The following is a 20,268-nucleotide window of genomic DNA, read 5'->3' on the forward strand; positions in this document are numbered from 1 at the left end:
GTACAGCTTTAAAAAATGGCAAATTTAATGTTACTTTCAAAGCCATCCTGCTTGTCTGTTTTTTCCAGAATGCCTGTGCATTTTAAAAATGCTCCAAGAGGCACTCCCTTATCCTTTCCAACCCACCCCTCCCCTCCAACTGAAAAATAAAAATAAAATAAGTAAAAGCAAAACCTTTATAACCAGTAAGTAGAATTAAGCAAAACAAATTCACAGGCTATGTCTAAAAATGTGTGTGTCTTATTCTGCACCTATGTCCATCACTGCAGTGTTAGCAAGTATGGATAGCATGTTTCATTTTTGGTCCTTTAGAGTCTTGGCTAGTCATTGCATTGATCAGAATTTTTAAATCTTTCAGTGTTTTTCTTTACAATGATGTCAAATTTTGTGCCTGCTTCTGCCCATTTCAGTCTTCATCAGCCCCTCCAGGTCTTTCCAAGTAGCATTCAGAACCCTTTCAAATGTACAGTGCTTACAACTAAATGCCTTGTCACTTTTTTTTCCTGGACAAATGAAATTCTTAACAGACTGATTTCTTCATTTCTCCCCACTTGCCACGTCAGATCGTAAGCTTTTGTGACACAGAAGTTGATTACTATGGAGGTGATTGGTGCTGCAAACAGGGGTATTAAGATTTCAAATGGAGGAAGCAGGCATAAATGAAAGCAAAATAGAGATATGAATATCCCTTTTGAAGGAACAAGGAAAATCCTTAAAGTTTTTAAGCAAAACCAATGGGGCTGCTTTTTCCTTCATTTCAGGGAGTCTCTCACTTGTTGAACAGCACCAGATTTAGTGGGTCCTGCAAGCCCCTCAGTCCTGGGAGAGGGCGGGGAGAGGAGGGAGGAAATGAGTAATCTAAAGCATTTGTGTATTCTAGCAGTTAGTCTAGAACACAAGGTGTTTCTTTAGTTTCACAGAACTATTTTACCTTCGTTGTCAGAAAATGGAAGTAATTATTGTAAATGTCACTCTGATTGTGGTGTCTGAAACCTAGAGACTGCCTGCTTTATTTTCCCAAATTTCCTTTGGAGTGGTTTAAAAAGAAAAAGTGTTTCATCTGCCTAAATGAATTTGAGGCATCCTAGCCAGCCCCTTACAGGAATGATTCCTATTGTCTAATAGACTGGGGCTCTGAGAATTTGTATTTCCCAATAGCTGAAACCACACTGCCCTTGCTCGGCTGCATTTTGACATTTGGCTAGACTGCACAGAGGAAGGATATCTGGTATGCGTTTCGGGAAATTTTGAGAAGCTCCACATCCTAAAGGAAAAATGACAGTCTTTATGTTGCAAATGGACTCATTGCCTGGGAAAAAATGTGAGGTTTCAGTGATACCCCAGGGTGATTGAAGTCTTCCCAGATTGCTAGGCTGTGTCTACAAACATGGTTAGACAACTGGGCAGAAAGGGTCCATACTTCATTTATTCAGTTACCAGTTTCTTCTTATCATAGATTCAGAGTTGGAAAGGATTTAGAGGCCCCACTCATTTTACAGATGGGGGACACTGAGGCTGAGAGCCACTCATCTAGTCCTTTCTAAGGCAGGATGGGAGCTCTGGTCTTCCTGGATCCAAATCCAGGGCTCTGTCTACTGTGCCACCTTTACTGCCTGTACCTTTTGTATGCCCACTTGTCTTCATTCTTCTTCAAGCAGGACAATTTTATGGAGACATGTTTCTGTTTTTAAAGCTGGTGTTTTAGGCTAATTAATTGAAAAAAATTGATTTTTAGCCTCATTTTTTCTCCTACTTTCCAGGCCTTCAAAGATTCTCTCATTAGTCTAAGGAATCTTCTATATGTATTTACATATCTGTTTTTCTGACTATAACTTAAAATATAGGTTGGATTTAATTCTAGATAAAGCAATCGTATTTTGATAAACTAACAAACAACAACAGCCAAACTTGTTTTTACTCTAAGCAGTGGTTTTACTATTCATAAGAGTGTAGTGAATACTTTTTCTTAAATATTTGAAATTGATTGGAATTATTCATGTCTTTTAAAGTCATGGCAAAGATTGTTCTAGTTTCTGGGATTGTTCTGGCATAAGACATTTGAACTACTATGACTGTTGATTTTTTCCCCCTGCCTTTTCATCTTTGTGGACCTGAGACTTAACACTCATAATGTCTTTGTGTAGGTTGTAAGGAGCAAGTTAGTTTCCTTGTGAAGCTGAAGGTTTTTCTAACTTGCGTGATTTTTATCAAGGAAGAAAGAAAGAAAAAGACCTGTGGAAAGAAATTGGCATGGAGGCACTGCCTTGTCCTTTGGACCAGGGAAACAGACCCAACCCTGTTTTCTGAGATAATGGAAGCTTTCTGAATTTACCTGAAAGGATGTAGGAGCACTGACATACACCCACACTCTGTCACCACACTGTTGTTTAGTGTATGCTGAATCTTTCTTATGCATGGAGGAGGGAAGGGATAAGTAGTTTAGTAAATGTAAAAAAACCCCAACTAACCACTTGAGATGGAATAAAATTATTTGTGCAGTTGAAGTCATATCAAAGATTGTTCAGGGGTTGTTCCAGTTTGAGACATTTAGCAAGCATTGCTGCTTGCTGACCTTTGCAAAATTGTGTCTGTGACTAGTGTCATTTATTTGTTTAGTCTTCCCGAAGGATAGTGTGTTAGCTGTTGTTTCAGACTTGTGTTTTATTCAGTCAGAGGGTATATGCCTAATAAAGGTTAGTGATGAGGATAATATCAGTACTAAAAAAATTGTATTCCCACTACCTGTTCTTCTTTCCTGTTTGAAAAACAGTATGCATAGCCTCTTTAAAGGACTGGGCTTTTTGCAGGATTAACTTCCCTATTTGGTTAAGGGTAGCTTTTCACATCCTCAAACTGACTACCTTCTTAGTTGCTCTTGGCAACTTGGGGTCTGGTCCTTAACTGGCACAGGAGTCTGTGAAAGTAAATTAACAAAAACAAGTGATGAGTTTCTCTTCACACTTTGAGAACAGTGATGAAGTTTTTGAAACAAATCTCATCTTGGCACTAAGGAATCATACCAGGGATCTGACCCATCTGGCATTAAGTAATTTTCCCCTGGGGAAGATTCCCAAGTGGGTTGTAAGATGTAAACCAACTTCACTGGTATTGTTACCTTTGGAAAGAAGGCCTGTCCCTTATAGCTGATGAGTGGCATTCTTGGAATGCCTGAAGCAACCCTGCCTCACTGTTGAAACCTTTGAAAAGGCAGGCCTCAGTGGGAGAGAGATGACCTGGGATAGCTCCCTGTGTACTTCAGAAACAGGCTTAGCAGATAGGAATTTGGAATATGTGAGGACTGTATGAGGATGCATGGTTAAGAGACTCCTTCTCAGGAAAGGCAGCACCCTTCCTGTCTCAGACTGCCTGAGTTTCTCTAGCAGGAGCTTGGGTGCTAAGGGAGAAATTGTTTTGTCAGACCTGTTCAGTCATGGGAATATCTCCTTCATTCATAGGTAGCTTCCCTTCGCAGGGAAGCTTGCAGTTGCTATTTAAAAACAAAATCCAAACCACTAATTCATCATTACCAAAGCTACCATTAGGCACAGGATGCTTTGGAGAGAAGAGTTTAAATAGTTCAGCTTGTAACTGAAAGAGATGCAGACTCCCTGGCAGGTGTTGTAGAAATGTGTGAAGAAGATATGAGCTACAAGGTCTGAATCTGGTATAAAGTGTGAAACCCTTAGTGAAAAATCATCGTAATCATAACATTTCAATAGCTTTAAGTATGCATTGTTTGGTGCAGCGGGTAGAAGAGCTCTGAAGTCTAGGAGAGTTGTATTCACATCCTACCTCTGATCCAAATTGGCTATGTGGGGAGAGGCCCCTAACGTGCATTGGAAACAAACACATCTGAAGATTGATGAACCTGCACATTCATGCCATCAGTGGACAATGCGTCTATCTATGCAAGGTGCTTTCCACTACTTGCACATTGATACCATCAGTGGACAATGGGTCTATGTAAGGTGCTCTCCATCGATGAATTTAGACATTTGGATGGGAAACTTTTTAACCAAGGCTCTTTTCAATACATCATCTCATTGTACTCTCAAACCTTCTGTGAAGCAGGCAGAACAGACATTTCTATCCCCATTTTATAGGTGAGGAAACTTAAGCCTCTGAGAGATTGACTTGCTCCAAGTCACACTCCTAATTGGCAGACCCAGTACTTGAACTCCAGATATTTTGACTCTAGGCCAGGGTGCTTTTTGCCAAATTGCACTGTTTCCTGAAGACAACAGCATAATGAAAACGAAGGCTGTGGTGTAAAACCACAGGTTTCCTAAGTGTCCACATGGGTAGCCTACCCCATTTTAAGAAGAACCACAGAAAGATTTCATTTAACTGAACTTAATTATAGACTTATAGAACTTCCCTCCATAAAACACCTTAGAGTTTATTTTATCTAGGGCTTTCCATGAGACTGAGAAGAGTAATTGATTTTGCCCAAGGCAATATTAATTAGAACCCTAGTGTCCTAATATCCAGGCTAAGATTCCCTCTACCTCTTTTAGGTTTTACCTTAAAAAAAAAATCTGGGTCCACATTTTTTTATCCGTCATGAAATGCTTAAATCTGATTCCACCTTTAACCTGAAAAATTTGACAAATTAATAGGTTTTAGCCTTGAGTAGAGAGGATTAGCATTAAAAAAAAATAACTTAGACATAAGGGATAAGACTATTCTGTCTCTAAGGTCTCTTTCAGTTCTAAAATCCTTATAAAATCAAATTTATAATCTGAAGATCATGTAATTCAGCTCCTTCCTTTTTAAATTATGGATACAGCAATCCAGAGGACCCAAGTTACCTTTCCAACATTTTACACAGAGAAGTTTGAGGGCAGAGCCCCAATTAATCCTGCTTTATTGACTCTTAGGCCAGGGCCCCTTCCACTCCACCATGATTGTTTCCTTACAGTTACTTCAAAGAAATTTTATTTTGTGTTCTTATCTCCTCCATTTTGGGTACCATTTTGCCAGAAATGATGGAGGAAAAATATTGTGGGAGATAGTTTAGGGAAGTATCATGGCTTTATTTCCTTCTGGGTCATTGACTACCTCATTAATAATTAAATAAATAAATTTCCATGACAGGTGATAATGCCACTGGCTATATTATCAGTCTAACATGACTTTAGTTTATCTAGTAGTGGGGAAGAAGTGCACTTCCATTGGTGCAGTCTTTCAAAGATAGAAGGTCCCCAGTTGAGGTAGAACCTTAAGGAAAAGTTCTTCCATGCCGAGTTCACTGTGTGGTCAAGGAAGTACGATTGTCTTTAGTGCTGTTTGACAGATAAAATATCGCCTGTATATCTTCAAGTGGTTGTGCATAACATATCAGGTGAAATACTTGTAAAATTAGGTAACATTTGAAATGTGGTCATACTGTTCAGGTTTACTGAGCCAACAGCATTAGGCTAGTAGTGAAATGTAATGAATGTCTTCTGTTGCTGTTCTTTTTATAAATCACTTAGCCTTTTTAAAAAAAATAAATAAACCTTGTTTCAAAACATTCCAAAGCTTCCCTGCAGGGACTATTCTTTCTTCCAACCTCTTCATTTTCCTCTGTGATTTGCATGTAGGTTGTGGCATATCATTTATCAAACAGCTTTTGTTTGACCTCTATGCTCTTCCCTTTACCCTGGCTACATCACAGAACATGAGGATAGATTGGCCAGACTGGTTACTGTTTTTTGTTGATTATGAAGAACAAATATTTATTGAATGCCAGCAGTATAGTTGGTGATTTATTAAACACAGACTTAAACATGTTCTTTGCCCAGTGGATTTCTCAAAATAGAATCCTGCATTCCAGATAATTGGGAACTAGGGGTAAGGGTTGGATGCCAGTACATTTGTAAAAGAGATGGGTGATAACAAGAAGGAGAAGGATGGATGTAGTTCACTTTTGGAAACTGTAAAGTGCTTTGCAAACCATTGAGAGAGTTTAATGTCTTTGGCTCTAAGGGTCACTTCTAATTTTCTTTTATTGTAGGTGGTATACTCTAAAGTCAAAACCAGGGAAGAAAGAGAAAGAGCGAGGGGAGATTGAAGTGGACATCCAGTTTATGAGAAACAACATGACTGCCAGCATGTTTGACCTGTCCGTGAAGGATAAGTCCCGGAATCCATTTGGGAAACTGAGAGACAAAATCAAAGGGAAGCGGCACGAGGAGCCTTCTGACACTGCCTCAGCCATCGTCCCCAGCACGATGCATGGAATAGACAGTGATGATGACTCTCCTACAAAAGACAGGAAGAAGAAATCAAAGATCAAAACGTTGTTTTCTAAGTCTGGTTTGCAGAAAACACCACTTTCCCAGTCCATGTCTGTCCTCCCTACAGCTAAGCCTGAGAGATTGACACTCCACCCAGGAGACTTCCAGTCCCAATGGGAAGATGATATGGAGAATGAATCTTCTCCGCCCTCCAACAGTGAGTCCCATTTCCCCTCTCACAGTGCTTCTTCCCTGTCCATCTCCTTACAAAGGAAGTTTACTCGTAGTAAACTACTAGTTGAGCTAGTATAGAGTAGAGCTAGCCCTGTTCTCTGGAGAGAAGACATCTTCCTTTTACATGTTTTTCTCTAGGGATATTGTTGCTGAGGATGCCTTCTATATTTATTTCTGAGTTTTCTTAGTCATCGTCTGGCTCAGTAATTGGTGGTGTAGTAACATGAGTTCTTGGTACCTTGAGGCTGATAGACGATTGTGATTTTTGTCTCTCTGGGAATGCCCAACATGCATACAGCTCTCAGGCTTTTCACCCCTTTACAAGGTCTTACAAGTTGCTATGACCAGGGGACATTGGTTCTCTGGTGACTAATCCTCTGTTGCTCTGAAGTAGTTGGCTGTTCCTTTGTCAATAGCACAATCTCACCTTGGCCCATCCTTTTTAGTCTGGTAGGACCCAGCAAAACTTTTACTCCACTGATATAAAAGTTTTATGAAACCTCTGGGTCCACATTTTTTATTTATCATGAAATGCATAAATCTGACTTCCCTTAACCTGAAAAATTTGTCAGATTAGCCTTGAGTAGAGCATTCGCATTAAAAAACAACAACTTAGACATAAGGGATCAAACTATTCTATCTGTAAGGTCCCTTTCAGTTCTAAAATCCTATAATTTATAATCTGAAGATCCATGTAGCCTAGCTCCTACCTTTTTCAATTATGGATACAGAAATCTAGAGGCCCATGTGACCTGCCACTTCTTCTGAGTCACCTCTGCCAAGTGAAGACTCACAGGAGGAGGATTTTTACCAGGGGATCAGGTAGAAATTGTGCCAGTTACACAAAGGGTCGTTTTTCTGTCATTCAGTCAATAAACATATATTGTGTGCCTACCATGTACCAAGCATCGATCTAAGCCTTCACTGAAGATACAAAGAGAGGCAAAAAACAGAATCAATTAGAGATAATCAGCAGAGGAAAGGTACTTGAATGAAGGGGGATTAAAATATTACATATATATCTATACACACACACACATATATTTAAAGGTATTTAATAACCACCTGGAACATGGACAGAATAGAAGTTTTTAAAAGTATACCCAACGGACAAAGAGCATTGGCCTCAAACTCGGAAAGGAGGGCTACTGAACCTTAAATAAGAATCCCTGAAGGTCACACAATGATTTAGAAAACCACACATTAATGTTATTTAGATTCTATTGTCTTTTTATTGTGCTAAATATTTCCCAACTACATTTTAATCTGATTTTGGCTTAGAATATAATTTATATACTTTAGGATAGAGACTCAGCCTTTTCTTTGTCATAGACTTCTCCCAAGAATAATGTTTTTAAATGTAGAAAAAATCTAAAGGATTACAGAGGAAAACAATTATATTGAAATACAATGTTCAAAACACATATGTATGCATGTATATATATTGTACATACACACACAAGTTCATGAAACCCTGGGTTGTTAAGAGCCTCATCTTTAGAAGGATAAGAAGTTCAGTTCACTTCTTGCATTCATGTTTTTGAATCCTAGACTTAGATTATTGGTCCTATCCTACTGAAGGACCCATCTGCTATTGCCCATTGATATAACATGATGTAACATGCACTTTCTTTACTTGATTGAGATTTCTGTATTTGTGACATCAAGGCTTCCTTGTTCTTCTTCCCATAGGCATGTCTCACAGGAGAACAGCAAGTGCAGATATCAAGCAGTTAAGTCACCTAAACTTGACCCTTCCTAAGAAAGAAGGATTGTCCTTTTTTGGTGGCCTTCGGTCTAAGAATGACCAGCTCTCCCGATCTAATGTGTGTATCAATGGGAATCACATTTATCTAGAGCAACCGGAGCCCAAACATGAGGCTGTGACAAAGGACAGCACTCCATCTTCCTCCCCATCTCCTCAAGGCTTTAGGAAGAAGCATTTATTTTCATCTACAGAAAATCTGTCTTCCAGACCTTCTAAGGAATTGGGGGAGGCAGGGAGGATGTCTCCGGACTGGCAACTCTCTGGGTCTCTCCCAAAAGATTCTTTGAAATCTCTGACTCTGCCATCCTACAGACCAGTTGTTAGTGGTGATGTGAATATGATCCCTGTGAGTATGGAAACTGAGAAGGAAAGTAAGGAGAACAAGAAGCAGGAGAACAAGAAGTCTTTGCTGTCTTTGGTCACAGGAAAGAAGGATGCTCTGAAGAACAGTGAAGCTGAAAGCAGCACTCCTAGTATCTTGGTAAAGGAGAAGGAAATCATTCCTAAGGAAGCCACAGTAAAGGAAAAAGAGGCAGGACTTGTTGAAATTCCAGTGAAAGACCTTCATGAAAAGCCTGAAGAAGATTTGTCAGCCTCTGTCTCCAGACAGAGCAAATCCCTAAGCCCCACTGAGGAGGTGCCCAGGATGCAGTCTGGAGCAGAGCCTGAACCCGAGCTCAAGCCTGAACCCGAGCTCAAGCCTGAACCCGAGCTCAAGCCCGAGCCCAAGCCCGAGCCCAAGCCTGAGCCTAAGCCCAGGCCACCCGCTCTTTCTGCAAGGGGGCCCCAGACCAAAGCTGTCAAACCCAGGTGAGTCTTGGCTCTGTTCATCCATTCATTGCCTTTACACCTTGCTCTAGTGGCACCAGATTCTTGGTCCCCATTCTCATGACTGTGGTTGCACAAAATCTTATAACTGGCACATCAAGAAAACACTGTTGACTTTGGCTTTTAACTGGACCTGATGCTGGTAAATTTGTGCAACCTACAAATTTAAATAAATGAGTGCCAGCCCCAGTTACCAGACCAGGAGTTGTGTTGTGCCAAGTAAACCTTGGTTAGCAAAGTTAAAACCATCCAAGTGAAGTTTAAACCATAATTTGTGAAATACTAAAAAATATTCCTATATGGGAAAAAAACTCAGAAATCTGGCAGGGTTGGCAATCAGTAGAAAGAGACATTAATAAAAAGATCATTAAGAATGAGGCTGCCTCAATAGAGTTCTTTCTGTTGCTTTTTTGCCTTGTCTTTTCCCCAAGATTTTTTTTTAACCATTAATTTTTATGGACACTAGGAAGGTACGCGGCTAACCTGTATTTGCAGTTCTTGATGCCTAGTCAAAATTTGGGTTGACTTGCCTCATATGAAAGAGAAGAGAATATGGGATCAATCATAACTTGTGTTGTTGCTGTTGTGTGTATAGACCTGTGCTAATTGTGGTCTTTCGCAAACTGGGCATTTTTCTTGAACACTAACACTATTTCTTCCTTGCACTTGGATATAAGAAGGACAAGACCTCAGAAATTCTAGTTTGTTCTGGAGTGTGCCTTGGACTACTTCCTTCCATGTTTGCTTGGTGTTTTGTTCCAAGAAGACGAATCTTGGGACATTTCTGCTTCCTGGCATGACTCACATTCACAGCAAAAGTATTTCTGTATTTTGGGCTATGCATTACTTTTTTTGGGGAGACTCTGCTCACTTTTCTCACACACACACACACACACACACACAGACACACACACACAGACACACACACACACAGACACACACACACCATACTTCTTTTCAGACTCTGTCCTTTTCCCTGTAATCTACCAGCTTTAATGCTTTGAGAATTTTAAATATCTTTTTACTGCTATAATAATTAAGTGACATGACTCTGGATTTATCTTCTTAATGAAACTCTTAAGACGTCTTTTACTCTCTGTCCCACGTCATAGCTGACAAACCCAAGTGTGGTAGGCATGCTTGATAACAAAATATTCCTTTTGTGTTTCAAGCATTGGCGTCAATTCTCCTAGGATGTTTAGATTCTTTTGACTTCTAATATAATCATGATACCAAAAGTATAAAAAATTCCTCTTTGGTACATCGTGTGTGTGTGTGTGTGTGTGTGTGTGTGTGTGTGTGTGTGTGTACGTGTGTATGTGTGTATGTGTATGATCGCATCTGCAACTGACCTGCAGATTTTATTTGTCCTTTTCACAGACTGGGAGTGTCTCCAGAGGCTCAATCCAAAACCAAGCTTCCTCCTTCTCTTTGTGATTCTTCTCTTTTCTTTTCTGCCACCACTTCTGGTTCTAGCCTTGATTCCCTACCTTCTAAAATGGGGCAAGACACAGAGACAGAATCCCCCAAAAGCCTTTCTGTCCTTTCTTCTTTCTCACCTCCCACCATAGATCCTGTTTCTACCTCTACTCCAATTGAAAATTGGCCTTTTTCTCAGGGGAGCCAGGTCAGTTCTGAAGGACCTTCTTTCCTTCTTGCAGTGAAATCTCAAAAAGAGGGTTCAATTCAAGTTTCAAATGCTTCTTTTGGTTCCCCAGAATCACTTGATAAGCATTCTCCATTGCCTGAAGGAAATATAGTTTCTGTAGAAGAGACGGGGGAGATAGATGTAGGAAAGAGTAAGGGGAACAGGGAATCCTCAAGACACTCCCTGGACATACTGGAAGATAAAAATGATAAGCATGTCACAAAAGAACAAAAAGAAAAGATCCCAACATTTCCCCAGATTAGCCAACCAGAGTATCTCTGTCCATCTAAAGAAACCCAACAAAATAGTACTCTCAGTCAAGATAGAAGTGGGAGTGGAAAGCGTTTGATGAAAGGAAGTAAAGAATTTACATCTTCATGTGGGTCATCTTTGGAAGACCAAATCAGTGATAATGGAATGGTTTCTGCGGATGAAAGAGCTGAGTTGCCTCATAAAATGGAAGATTTGGCCACAACATTTGACTCTAAAGTTGGAAAAAGCAACTTAACTGGCCTGCATGATAGAGAGGGCTGCAAGAAGATCAAGAAGCGTGTGTCCTTTTCTGAGGAGCTTTTTCTAGAAGAGGAGGTAGAAAAGGAGAAAAACAAACCTCTAGAGTTGAAGTCTAAAGGTATAGTGGAGGATACATTATCTGACAGAGAACCAGAGGAAATTAAGAAGAAAAAGATGGCAACTGAACCAAACAGTCTTTCTTCACCTCTAAATTCAGGATCGAGGACTATTTTTGGACTCAGTCATGATGAACCAGCTTCCGTGCCTGACATCTTTCTCTCCTCTGTTCCACTTGTCAGTAGTATATTGATGCCTGAGTCTCATGGGAAGCATTCTTCAGAAGATCTAGTGATGGAATCTAGTTCAGAAAAGTCCACTCCATCATTCAGGATTGAGCGATATGAAAATTATAGTGAGAATTATCAGAGCAAAGCCAGTGATCATGAAGGCCTGCTGTCTGACCCCTTGAGAAGTCTTGACTCGGTTTCAGATCTCAGATCTCCAGTTATGGGGGATCTGAACCTGACACTTCCTTCTATTCCAGAAGTAACATCAGATGATGAGACAATAGAACAGTTGGAAGATGTCAGAATGACTCCAAACACAAAGAATTATCTGGAAAAGGAAACACCATTTTTTGGTTCATCAGCTACGTCTTCTGAGGAGGAAAACCTGAGCCTATCAGTGGGACAGAACCCTGATGCAGGGGTATCCTCATTGTTTCAAGAGGAAGAAAATGCCCTCCAAGTGGAAAAACAGGAAGATTTTGTGAACTCTTCCATATTGTCTTCAAAGAAGACCACAGCCCTGGGTGTTTGTGAACTACACCATAGGGAAGGCTTAGGTTTAGATAAAGACATCCCAGTCCTTGAGAGTTTGGAGAAGCAGGAATGGAGGGAAGAGGATAACCATACTGAGGAAAGTAGCAGTCAGAGGTCATCTTCCCAGGGCTCTCCTATTTCGGGTCACTCCCTTTCTGAGAACTTTAATGCAACACACTCTTTCCCTGGCTCTCTACACTCTGACACTTATCACACAAATAGAGCAGAATCTCCCCAAAAAACATCAGCAGAGAGCTTGGCTGCTAAAGTTGAAAATTCCGACACGAGGAAGCAGCTTCTACGGGCGTGGGTTTCGCCCTCAGAGCCGCATCCATTCCCAGCTCAGCCAACTGGTGGAACAACTGTGTCTGCCAAGCACAGGTGAGAGACTGGGAAGATTATCTACATAAGTGTGGGTTACATGATTTTTTCCAGAGACTGAGAGGCCCCCAAACACCAACCTTTTAGAAGACTGACCTATCTTTTGGAGATACCTAGAGGTTTACCTAATAAATGGCAAATATGTGAGCCAGTACAAGGTGTTCTTTTCTTTTTTGGCTTTAGTTGTAATAGTTGTAGGGACCAATTTGTAAAGCTAGGTAGGGTCTGACACCTAAAAGAAGGGTCTTTAAGAATGTACTATGAGCAGGTTCTGAACTATCCCCAGGAACTGCTTCAGATATTTACAAGAATCCTTATTTTTAATAAACATTTTAAATTTCCTTTTTTCTTATTTTTCTGGCCCTTGCTCCAGAGTTTGGATTTTGTTTTTTAAGTATTGGCTGAAGGAGATACTAGTATGGCTGTGATTTTCCTTGCCTAACTGTTGAGGTTCAAGATGCAGAGGGTTTGCATGGTGTTCAGATGATTCCATTGCCTTTGTTTGTAGAAATGTCTCTGTTGAGAGAGGAGAGTCTGTCTCTAACTGACTTCTAGTGTGCATTATTAGAGAAGTGGTCAGTGTGTTTTGGAAAAGTCAAAACACCTGACTTGGATAGCACTTGACTGTGCTTCTACATGATTAGTTTTGATCTGTTTTGCTTCTTCAGGAGCTCTAAGATTGAACCATGTGGGGACTGGAGATAAGGGATCATTGTTTTATGACTTCTTTTATGTGATCTAAGGCCTTTCTGGGTGATGTATCCCTTGTCTGAATAGTCTAAATAAATAAATCCACTTTCCTGCTCCTTCCCTCTTTTTCAGAACTCATCCTGTGAAACCAATGAATACCACAGCAACAAAGACCCCTCCCACCAGTTTGGGAACTGCTACCATCATCAGTGAGAACTTGCTTAATGAGGCCATTGTAAAGGTATGTGTCCCCTAGAGTTCCATAATAGCATGTTAGCTGCTCATATTTCGGGGGTTTCTTATTTTTAGTATAAATGTGCTACTATAGCTCAGCCTTTGTGAACCTTGGCCTATTTTCTGGCTTTTTAAATCTCCCTTCCCCGTTGGAATGATAAGCTCTTTGAGGGCAGGGATCTTTTATTTTTGTTTTTTTGTAGCACCACTGCTTGGCAGAATGCTTGTGTTCAGTGTGTGTGTAGTTTTTATAAGCTGACGGTGTTGTATCCCTTAACCCCTCCAAAGTTACTATTTTGGGGTCCAGTTCTTCTTGCACTTCAATAATGTAGGAAAACAAACCAAAACAATTCTTTTGATGTTTGTAAACAATCAGTTGCTCATCTGCATTTGATAGTTCCTCCTTTAGGTGTTAGGTCCTGTCCTTTTCTGCAGAAAAATATCTTGTCTTGTAACAAAACAAGCATGCTCATTGATTTATTATCACATGAATGAGAAAGACTAATTGTTCATAAAGGATCAGGATTCCCTAAAATAAGCAAAATAACAATTCATGTTTACATAGCATTTTATAGCTTGCAAGATATTTTCCTTACAAAAAAAACCACATTGAGATTGTAGGTATTTCCTATTATTTTGTTTGGAAGGTTGAAACTTAGAGCAGTTAAGTGCTGTGCCCAGAGCCAGGAGTCTCGTAAATGGCAGCTAGGTCATTTGAACCCAGATCTTCTGACTCCAGGTGGATCATTCCTTCCACTGTGGCAGATGTTCTGATAATCTGTAAAGGAGGAAAGGTGGTGGGTATCATAGGTAAATCTACCCTGGAAATGTTTGTAGGTATGTTGGGATTGCTAACTGACATCAGTGCCAACACAAAAAGCTTTGTGGCTAGAAGCTATTTTAAAGGTTTCCTGAGAGCTCATTCATTCTTTCAGCAAACCGTAGAGCTTGTACCATGCAAGGCACTCGGGGAATATATAAACTTGAGACAAGACAAAGTTCTTGACCCCATGTAAACTTCCTTATTTTGGGCATCATGAGTCACTGCCAAAGAGGCTAAATTATCAATATGTATAATTAAAAGTGAGTTAGCACCTTTTTGCCCCTTGTCCTGTTTTCCTTTTCCTTCAAGTCTTGACATAGCTGGTAATCATTGTTCCCCATATCATTCTCCTCAGTTAACATTTACTCTGCATTGATGTGTGTGCTAAGCTGGGCTTAACAAGAACTGGAAGGCAGCCATCACATGTCTGTCCACTGACCTTTGTGGAGGAAAGAACCCTGGACATGGAGTCAGAAGACTTGGGTTTAAATACCAGCTCTTTTCTTTAGTAATGATGTGACTTGGGACAAATTACTGACCCAAGGCTGGGATACATATTATATTCAGTATGGTGGAAGGGGCAGTGGTTTGGGGGTCAAAGGTTCTGCTCCATGTACTGTCTCTGTCACTGTCACCTTGAGCAAGCCATTTTACCTCTGGACTTTAGTGTCCTTATCTGTAAAAGAAGGGACTTGATGACCCTTAAGGTCCCTTTCAGCTCTGGGGCCTGAGATGTGTAAAATGAGGGATTGGATCATTTCTCTTAGGGTTTTTTTCGATTTAAATGCTGTGACTTCCCATATCTCTGCAGCACAAAAAAACCCCAACCCCAAATCAACAACTCTACACAACTAAAAAAACTGCCTTTCCTCTAGGAGAAATATAGTTGAGAATAGAAATAAAATGAGCTTTTTTTAAAAAAAATTGCTCTTGACTTAAATTATGACTGAGCAAGGGCCTGCTGGAAGTCTGTGCTAGACATTCAACAGAACAAAGACATTTCTTACTCCCTAAGATGTGACGCCAGCAACTGGTAAACTGGAGAAGAGACCAGGCGTGAAGGAAGGATTCAGTAATAGAAACTAGGAGAATTCTGTAGCTGCCATTCCTCTTACTGGCTCTTTACTTTGGAATGGAATGCAGTTGGATTCCAGAGTGGAGCACCCAGCTCTCCATCAGTTGGAGATGTTGTTTTAGCCTCTCTTCAATGTGTACTTAATTAGAGTAATGTGCTTTGATGGGTGGAATACTATTAATAATTATAGGCCCTTCTCTCTCTTCCCCCCAGTCTCATCTGCAGAAGAAGATGTAGTAAATGCTATTTCTTCATATCACCACGGGGGATGCTGCTTTTATTTTCTTTCTAAGCTCTGACTTCTTTTTGTTTTAAAAATACTTATTGTATTATACTATATTGTTCATATTCCAAATTAATACAGTATTAATGCTTCCTGGAACCATCCAGTAACTGGTCCGAATTTATAATAAGTGCTTTGTACTTCAGTTCCAAACAATATTTATGTTAATGCCTCTCTTTGGAATGTTGCCATAGCAAGGGGGAGGTTAAGCAAAGGAATTGCATAGCTGGAGTTATTAAGACCTTCTCAACTAAACAAGAAACAGTGGGGTCAGGACAGGGGTTCTTTTCTCTCTGCTAATGTGTTAATGCTTTAGCTCTTTATGATTGAGTATTGGGAGCCCTAACCAGACTGAAAATGCACTTGGTACAAAAAGTGACTTAAAACTTCAATTTGAAAGTAGTAAAACTAAATGAATTCCAAAGCCCTGGAGCATTGGACCCCTGCAGGGTTTGTGTGATGCACTACTTTCTCCCTATACCCTGATTGCTTGCAGAAAAGGGTCTGTTTGGGGAAGCAGGTTTTGGGCTATACATGCCATTAAGGCCTGTATTGTTAGACATGGCAAGTGTGTTCATTTGTTTTACATCACTGCAATTCTTTGTTGCAAAAGAGTCTTCTATCTACTGGGGATGAGGCCCCGGACTTCATTGGGGAAAAGAAGATAGATAAAGCATAGGTCTGTTGTAACAGGAGTTTCTGTCTGCAAGAGATGTGTAAGTGACTTGGGCAGCTAGGTGATACAGTGGATTGAGCACCAGTGCAGGAGTCAGGAGGACCTGAGTTCAAATCTCACCTCAGACACTTGACACTCACTAGCTGTGTGACCTTGGGCAAGTCACTTAACCCCAATTGCCTCATCCTGGGTCATCTCCAGTCATCCTGATGAATATCTGGTCACTGGATTCAGATGGCTCTGGAGGGGAAGTGAGGTTGGTGACCTGCACAGCCCTCCCTCACTCAAAACAAAGTCAAGTGCAAGTCATGTCATTATTTCTCTGATGGCATGGTCTTCTTTGGCAACAAAGGATGAACACACACACATAAGTGACTTAATACCCCAAATTGTCATTGAGCTTTCTTTGCATTCTTTGTTAAGCAGTAAAAGGAGAGAAGTGATTTTGTTCCAGTTTTGAGAGTGTAAATTCTAAGAATCACTTCCCAGCGTCTCTTAATTAACTAATAATTGCTTCATTTGGGGTGATGTGGAAAACCCCTGATGCCTCACTGGCTCTCAACTGCTAATGACTTCACTTCCTACACATCTGAATGGAACTTCCTACTTTCATCACACCCACCTCTGCTCATCCTGTCTTCTGGAGGAGGTAGGGGGTTATAATAGCTACAGTGAGGAAAATGTGGATTCAGATCTCACCTCCAGCTCTTGCTAGCTGTGAGCCCTTATCTATAAACTGGGTATAATAATATCTATTATATGTAGTGAAGATCAAAATGAATAAAGCACTTTGGAAATGTAAATGGACTGTTTAAATGTCAGTTCTTATTTTCTTCCTCCAGTCTAATAAAAGCTGTGCTTTTTTCATTCAAGGATAACCCCTTTCTTGTAGTCTCCCCACCAGGATTTGGAAATCCAGCCTTATTTCCATTTCTTTACCTTACCTAACTACTAAATCCAATCACTTTTTCTCTGATCTCATCTATTCTTTCCAAAGTTACCGATGGCATGATCCTCTTCTCAATGCTCATCCTTCTTTAGCCCTCTGCAGTCTTGATATTGTGTTCTTACCCATTAATGTGGGTGTCCTCTAAGGCTCTGTCCTGGGCAGTCTTCTTCCTCTACGCAGTGTTGTTTCTTTTGGTGATCTCATCAGCTCCCATGGATTTTCATCTCTACGTGGATGAGTCTCAAATCTATTTATCCATCTCCAGTGTCTTTCCTTACCTTCATTCTTACATCATCAACTTCCTGTTGAATATCTCAGATTGTCTCATGGACATCTCAAACTCAGCATATCCAAAACGGAATTCATTATCTTTCCTCCCAAGTACTCTCTTTCCCAGCTCCCCTCACTCAAGTCACCAGTCACTCAAGCCCTAGCCCCAGATATCTTACTGCGCTAACTTTTGTTGTTCCTACTTTTACACTATCTCTTGCATACATCCACTTGTCTCCACTGTTGCCATGCTGGTTCTGTCCCTCAACACCTCATGTCTAGGCTACTGTAATCACCTTCTGGTTTGTTCCTTCGCCTCAAGTTTCTCCTCATTCCAGTCCCTTCTCTGCTCAGTTGTCCAGGTGATCTTCCTAAAGCTCAGGTGTGATCATTTCACCCCTTTACTCTCTCAATAATTACAACCTCTGGTATCAGATTACAGAATTCTTTGTCTTACTTCACAGCCTGGCCCCCTCCTGACTGTCTCGTCTTCTTTCACTTTACCACCTCTGAGTTCCAGTGATACTGGCCCCCCTATTGTTCTTGCACAAGACACTCCACCTTCAAATTCTGTTCTCTTTTTTCCCTTCCCTGTAATGCCCCCTCTTCTTTCCTCTGCCTCTTGGCATCTTTCAAGGTTCAGCACAAATCTTAACCTTGTGTAAAGTCCTTTACCAGTTGCTTTTCCTCTGAGATTAACTCCTATTTGTACTGTATATATACATGTTTATTTACATGTTTTCTCCCCCTTTGGAGGGTGAGCTCCTTGAGGGCTGGGACCTTGTTTTTTGCCCTTCTTTGTAACCTCATAACTAAGTACAGTAGGTGAAACATGGTAAGCACTTCATAAATGATTATTGACTGATAATGCCTTTCCAGTTTGACTTCCTTTTTTTACTTTTCAATTCTAAAGAAATACAAGCCATCTGATCCTGAATTCGCCTATACTCAGTTAACCCATGATGAACTGATCCAGCTGGTCCTGAAGCAGAAGGAAACTATAAACAAGAAGGAGTTTCAGGTTCGTGAACTGGAGGACTACATTGATAACTTGCTCGTCCGCGTCATGGAAGAGACCCCCAACATCCTCCGCTCTCCAGCGCAATTAAAGAATAAGGCAGGGCAGATGTGAGTCATGGCCATAAAGGAATGAAATGGTGGTTTTGTGAGTTTGTTTACACCTCCTTTTGAGGTCATGAACTTTCTGTATGACAACCGGCAAGTAGGATCTGAATCTGAATCCCCAGCTAACTCCTTTGTAAGTACCTGACTGAAGGCAGGTTAATTATGACAGTGAATCTCTTAATGTACATTCCCAGAATTTTATTCAAGACACTCTCCTTTTAAGTGCATCATAAATATTTTATTCATACTAAGGGTGTAGTTACAAGATCTAATCTAGGAGCCAGAGATTCAGAAGGCACAGAAACCATTCATGCATTTTTAGCTCTAGGGTTTTCTAACTTTGATGTTTGGATTTCTTTCCTTCCTTTCACGATGTTGATCTGTGAGCCTTTATGGCATAGAGTGGACTCATTTTCTTGACTTTTATTAGCTTAGGTGTAGCTCCCCTGGCCTTAGATGTTAAATTTCGATACTTTAACATTTTTGATACTGTTTCTTGGGTTTGACTGTAATTGTTCATTTAACCTTGGTAAGGATCATTTAGGGACTACTTTTTTAAAGTGCCTTTTGGATATTCTAAATGAGCTGTTTTTTTTTCTGAACACAAACTCGTGGTCTCACATACTGTGCTTTCACTAGACCTATATGATCTTCTCATTGCAGGCCATGAAATTAAGAGAGAAAATGGAGGAATCTGGTAACACAGCTGTCCTTTTACCCTCTTGCATATGGTCAGGGAGACTCAGTAAAAATTACTGGTATCTTGATAGCAGGTTCCCCCTGGGGAGGAAGATTATAGAATTATAGAAGGGAGATTGAGACAGGTTAAACCCTGAGGAGACACTGACAGGTTAATCCTAGCCCTAAAGTCACATAACGATTAAGAACCAGGATTAAAGTCTAGGTCTTAAATCAAAATCCAGCATTCTTTCTATAACACCACATTGCATACTAAGAGTATATTGATGATTTGGGTGGCCTGTGTATCTTCTGTAAGGTTGTGCTTCTTTAATTCCCACAGTGGCTGCACCCAATTCTTCAATTTCCTCAGTAGTCTTATCTTAAGAAAACAGGGTTTATGGTGGAGCATGCCATACAGGTCCTAGAGGATAGGAAATATAGCTCAGTCTGAGAGGCTTCTCAGAGTAAGAGTACTTCTTGGCCCCACTTCTAGTGAAATCTGACTCGTTTCTAAGGGGTTGAGTAAGTTATGGGCTTAACATATTTAGTAATAATTTTACAAAGGCAAGAGAAATGACCCAGATGGTTGATGCAACATAATCTGCCCATCTGCTTTAGTTTGCTGCCACTCCTTTCTCTTGGTTCCATACCATGGGGATAAAAGGAGGAAAAGTACAACAGGAATTCCTGGTGGGAATTGGAAAAAGCAAGACGGGCATTCATTTCTGCATTTGTAGTTGTTTTGTTACTTTAAAAACATTATTTTTTTATAACTCAAGCACAAAACTAGGTCATTTGGGCTCTTGTGAATAGTGATGCCATTGGGATATTTCTATATTGCGCATCTCAGCTCTAAGGTGTTTCTGTGGCAAGCCGTTTGTGGGCCTTTAGTGTGTCAAGGTAGAGAGACCAAGATAGTCGCTGACTGTAGTAAAGGTTATTCAGTTGGACGTAGATTGAGTGTAAAGCTGCTCCTATTTCAAAGTTCAAAGAGTCCATAGTGCTTGGATTGGTGAACAAGAAGGAAATCTCTACTTTTTATAAGGAT

The 20,268-nt window shown here is 40.4% G+C and overlaps 1 protein-coding gene across 2 annotated transcripts in view; it reads left to right on the top strand.

Annotated features, from left to right (window-relative positions):
• RAB11FIP1 (RAB11 family interacting protein 1) overlaps window positions 1–19,348 on the top strand; it is a 33,591-nt gene extending 14,243 nt beyond the window's left edge. The window contains exons 2-6 of one of the 2 annotated variants that reach the window (XM_072635200.1): window positions 5,999–6,438; window positions 8,148–9,033; window positions 10,432–12,414; window positions 13,237–13,345; window positions 18,328–19,348. In XM_072635200.1, the coding sequence (XP_072491301.1) occupies window positions 5,999–6,438; window positions 8,148–9,033; window positions 10,432–12,414; window positions 13,237–13,345; window positions 18,328–18,546 (3,637 nt within the window). In that variant the 3' untranslated portion in view covers window positions 18,547–19,348. The remainder of the gene's footprint in view (window positions 1–5,998; window positions 6,439–8,147; window positions 9,034–10,431; window positions 12,415–13,236; window positions 13,346–18,327) is intronic. The other variant, XM_072635201.1, reaches the window with a different exon arrangement.
• Window positions 19,349–20,268: the final 920 nt, after the last annotated feature.

This window comes from Notamacropus eugenii, chromosome 1 (assembly GCF_028372415.1).
Source record: "Notamacropus eugenii isolate mMacEug1 chromosome 1, mMacEug1.pri_v2, whole genome shotgun sequence".
Taxonomy (NCBI): Eukaryota; Metazoa; Chordata; class Mammalia; order Diprotodontia; family Macropodidae; genus Notamacropus; species Notamacropus eugenii.